We start from the raw sequence: 5,000 nt of genomic DNA on the forward strand, positions 1-5,000 counted from the left end.
TGCACCCAGGAAAAGTGGTAGTCACTGTATCCATAGGTGAAGTCCACCTGTGGGCGTGGTGAGGTTAGGGACGTGGCAGAGGATGGGGAGCGCCGCTCCCCAGGTTTTATTGTCCTTGGGTTAACACAAGCCGATCATGTCGCAGGACTGCCACTCACCTGGCCGCGCCCGCCGCCTTGCCCGCCGCCTTGCCCGCCGCCGACAATCACGCCGCCTCCTCCTCTGCCTCCGCCGTAGCCACCAATAGTTCTGGCGCCAACCACGCGGCGCGCGCCCACCACAGAAGTGCCGTACCTGCCGCCGCCGTGAGAGAAACCACCGCCATACCCGCCTCCTCCGCCACCGTGACTCACGACGACATGGCCGCCGTGTCCGCCGAAACCGGCGGCGGAGACCATCGCGGCCACACCGAGGAGGAAGACAGCCTTCATCTACCACGGAGCGAAAGGAACACGTCAGCAACACACGGCGTGACGACCCCAGCCACGCCCCAGCCCAGACCGCTCCACTGCTCTCCCTCCCTCACGCCTCCTACCCTTACCTCGCTGCCCCCCCACGCAGTACACACTCTCACAGGCCAAAGGAAATGAGCTATAAGAAACTGTAATTCTAAATCTACAGTAGAGTCGTGAGCTTTTCCTCTCTCTCTCTCTCTCTCTCTCTCTCTCTCTCTCTCTCTCTCTCTCTCTCTCTCTCTCTCTCTCTCTCTCTCTGTCAGCAAACTTTATGTATAGCAAGCCTCGTCATGTCACCTGATCAAACATGACTTTCATCCCGACGATGTGCAAAAGTTTGGATATTCTCTCTCTCTCTCTCTCTCTCTCTCTCTCTCTCTGATGCATCAGCCAAATTAAGTCTGTGTCCTTTGCAGAATTTTGACACCAAGGCGTCAGCAACAGATGTCACATGCTTCCTCCTCCTCCTCCTCCTCCTCCTCCTTCACCTTCACCACCTCTTCCTCCTCTTTCCTCACACTCTCACTTTCCTCCAGCGTCGTAAGACAAAACTGAACATATTCACTCAGCAAAACCTGTTATAACGTGCCACCTCTTGATATGACGTCCCCCTCTCTCTCTCTCTCTCTCTCTCTCTCTCTGTTCTTGTTTCAGTTTCTATTACTCTTCCTTTTCCATCTTTCCTCTCTCTGTTAGTTTTTTTTCTTTATTTTGTAACTTTTGTGTAATTTTACTTTCCCTTTTATTTTTGAGTAATTTTTTGCTGTTTTTGCTTTTCTTATTATATTACAGCTTGTCACTTTGTGGAAGGGGGTAAAATATGGAAAAAAGGCTGGTTCTTGATTTCTCTCTCTCTCTCTCTCTCTCTCTCTCTCTCTCTCTCTCTCTCTCTCTCTCTCTCTCTCTTAGTACTTCAGTTTGTCTTTTCTCTTTCCTTTCCTCAACATTTTATTTCTACCTCGTCCTCCCCTTCCTCCTCCTCCTCCTCCTGCTCCTCCTCCTCCTCCTCCTTCTCTCTCTCTCACATTTCTCTCTCAAAGCCTCGCACCTTTTCACACCTTCTTCACTTTCTTTTTCCTCACTATTTTCTCTTTTTCTCTCCAACAATCTTTCTGGTTTTTCTTTTTCCTTCACCAAAAGAAAAAAATTCGTCCATTTGAAGATCATCTCTCATTTTCTCCCTCTGATCCTCAATGACTTTATATATATATATATATATATATATATATATATATATATATATATATATATATATATATATATATATATATATCTTTGTCTGTCTTTCTGTTTATCTCTTTGTCTGTCTGTCTGTCTGTCCCTCTGTCTGTCTGTCTGTCTCTTTGTCTCTCTCTCTTTCTTGTTGTTTGATATCTAATTCTACCCCTTTCTCTCTCTCTCTCTCTCTCTCTCTCTCTCTCTCTCTCTCTCTCTACTATTACATCTGTCTATCAATATACCTTCAGAACAGACACTCACTCACTCACTCACTCATTCACAAAAAAAAAATAACCTCCACTTTCTACCTTCCACTCTTACTCACATTCACTCACTCCCTCTCTCAAACACTTGCACTGTATCTCTCTCTCTCTCTCTCTCTCTCTCTCTCTCTCTCTCTCTCTCTCTCTCCACAGTATCTATATTTGTCTTCTCCTCTCTCTCTCTCTCTCCCTCTCACTCTCTCACTCACCACTGCGGGGAAGGTAATGTGTCAGTGGCGCTTCGCTCTTGCTTATATACTTACTCTCAAGGTCTCTCTCTCTCTCTCTCTCTCTCTCTCTCTCTCTCTCTCTCTCTCTCTCTCGGCCTCTCGATTCTTCCTCTCGTGTCGGGAAAAAAATAAAATTGAGGCTACTTACTGTGTGTGTGTGTGTGTGTGTGTGTGTGTGTGTGTGTGTGTGTGTGTGTGTGTGTGTGTGTGTGTGTGTGTGTGTGTGTGTGTGTGTGTGTGTGTGTGTGTGTGTGTGTGTGTGTGTGTGTGTGTGTGTGTGTGTGTGTGTGTGTGTGTGTGTGTGTGTGTTGTGTGTGTGTGTGTGTCCCATTCTCTTGATTGTGAGGGAAATGAAATGCTCTCTTTCTCTCTCTCTCTCTCTCTCTCTCTCTCTCTCTCTCTCTCTCTCTCTCTCTCGCTCTCTCATTGGCTGTATCTAGTACTATCGAGAGAGAGAGAGAGAGAGAGAGAGAGAGAGAGAGAGAGAGAGAGAGAGAGAGAGAGAGAGAGAGAGAGAGAGAGAGAGAGAGAGAGAGAGAGAGAGAGAGAGAGAGAGAGAGAGAGAGAGAGAGAGAGAGAGAGAGAGAGAGAGAGAGATGATGAAAAAAAGAAAATGCAATATGAAAAAGAGAAAATAGGAAAGGAAAAAACAAAATCGACAAAAACAAAAGTAAAAGAAGAGAGAAAAGAAGAACGGAGATGAGAAGAGAGGAGAGGAGAAGAGCAGAGGAGAAGAGGACGAGAGATGAGGGAGGAGAGAGAGAGGAAGACGTAGAGAGGTTAGTGGGGGGGGGGGGCAGGTATGAGCAAGCAAGACAAGCAACAGACAGGTATGAAAGGCGAGGTAAGAGAGAAGCAAGTTATAAGATGATGAAGAGAGATGGAAGGTGAGAAACAAAGAAAGGAAGGAAGGAAGGAAAGAAGGAAGGAAAGAAGGAAGGAAGGAAAGATGGAAGGATAGAAGGAAGAAAAAGACAGGTGTGAAATATTAGGAATGGATGGAAGAATGAATAAACGAAGGAAGGAAAGAATTGAAGGAAGAAAAATATAAAAAAGATAGATAGAAAAGAAGTAAATAAACAGAAAATTAATATAAAAAAGAACCAAAGAGAAAGGAAAGAAATAAACAAAGGAAGGAGGATGAAGGAGTGAAGGAAGATGGAAGGGAGGAAAACTAAATAAAAATGGGGAAAGGTAACTTACACACACACACACACACACACACACACACACACACACACACACACACACACACACACACACACACACACACACACACACACACACACACACACACACACACACATTCAACTATTTATCAACCTTGACAACTCTCTCTGTCTTTACGTTCACGCACTTAATCTCAATTCTACATCTCAATCTATCTCTTCTAGTACAACTTAACTATTTTTTTTCCAGCTCTATCTTTCACGGATACTGCACTTCTGGGCTTTTAAACTCCATGTTGCTCTCTCTCTCTCTCTCTCTCTGTTACTTCTTGTCTCATTTTCGCACACACACACACACACACACACACACACACACACACACACTCTCTCTCTCTCTCTCTCTCTCTCTCTCTCTCTCGTCCATCTCCCTAATGCAAGTTTACTTCTCCTCCCTCCGTCTCACTCACTTAACTAATAAGGTCTACTGGAACTGTTGTTTAGCTTGTTTTTGCTTGTATTGCTGCTGCGAAGAAGGAGAAAGAAGGAGAGGGAGAGAGGGAGGGGGAGAGGGAGGGAGGGAGAGGAAGGGAGAGAGGAAGAGTGCTATTAATGTATCTAGTGGAAAGTAAACTGGATTGGTTATATTTTTTTTAATTTGTTCGTTTTTAGTTTGTTTTATTCCTTTTTCTTTTCTTTTTTTCTTTTTTTTTTCTTACATTGACCTAGTTTTGTTATTTCCTGCGATGTTTTTTTTTTGGGTGGGTATTTTTCCTTCCTTTTTTCCCTTCCTTTTCTTTCTTTCTCATTTTACACTGACCTATTTTTGTTTTTTCTTGCCATGGTTTTGTTGGGATTTTTTAAGGAGGGATGGGAAGAAGGGAGGAAGGAATACAATGAATGGATAGGGGAGTAGGCAAGAAGGAACACAGGTAAGAAGGAAGAAGTAACGCGGATAGGTAAGTAAGGAGGAATACAAATGAGAAATACAGGTGAATAGGCAGTACATAGGTAAGAATGAATACGAAGAAGGAAGAGGAGGACGAGGAAAATAGTTGTGGTAGAAGAAGGAGGAGGAAAATCGTTGTGATGAGAAAAGGAAGAGGAGGAAGAGGAGGAAAATATTTGGTAGGAGGAGGAGGAGGAGGAGGATAGATAAGAGGGAATACAGGTAGATAGGTAGATAGATAGGTAGGAAGGCAGAGAGGAATGATGGATAAATAAATAGATAGATTGGATAGATAGATAGACAGAAAAAGAAATCGATAGACAGACAGATAGATAGATGAACTGATAGTAGGTAGATAGATAGATAGGAAGGTAGGAAGGCAGAGAGGAATACAGATAGATAGATAGATAGGTAGAGTTGATGGATGAGTAAATAGATAGACTGGATAGATAGATAGACAGACAAAGAGATCGATAGACAGATAGATAGATAAGCTGAGAGATAAATAGATAGATAAGCAGATAGTTTGGTACACAGAAAGATGAATAGATTAATAAAGAGAGATAAAATAAATAGATAAATAGATAGATGAATAAATAGATAGTGGGATAGATAAGTGAGTATACAGAGATAGATAGATACAAAAAAAAAAAGATAGAATTGATTGATACAAAGAAATATGGATAAACACATAAAACAGTAGATAAACAGACAAAGAC

General features: G+C 43.0%; 1 protein-coding gene across 1 annotated transcript in view; it reads right to left on the bottom strand.

Annotated features, from left to right (window-relative positions):
* Positions 1 to 455, bottom strand: part of LOC123502120 (probable H/ACA ribonucleoprotein complex subunit 1) — a 1,288-nt gene extending 833 nt beyond the window's left edge. Inside the window, exons 1-2 of the mRNA XM_045251338.1 lie at positions 159 to 455; positions 1 to 47 (exon numbers count right to left, since the gene is read on the bottom strand). The exon at positions 1 to 47 is cut by the window's left edge and continues 128 nt beyond it. Coding sequence (XP_045107273.1) covers positions 1 to 47; positions 159 to 431 — 320 coding nt within the window. The 5' untranslated portion in view covers positions 432 to 455. The remainder of the gene's footprint in view (positions 48 to 158) is intronic.
* Positions 456 to 5,000: the final 4,545 nt, after the last annotated feature.

This window comes from Portunus trituberculatus, chromosome 10 (genome assembly GCF_017591435.1).
Source record: "Portunus trituberculatus isolate SZX2019 chromosome 10, ASM1759143v1, whole genome shotgun sequence".
Taxonomy (NCBI): Eukaryota; Metazoa; Arthropoda; class Malacostraca; order Decapoda; family Portunidae; genus Portunus; species Portunus trituberculatus.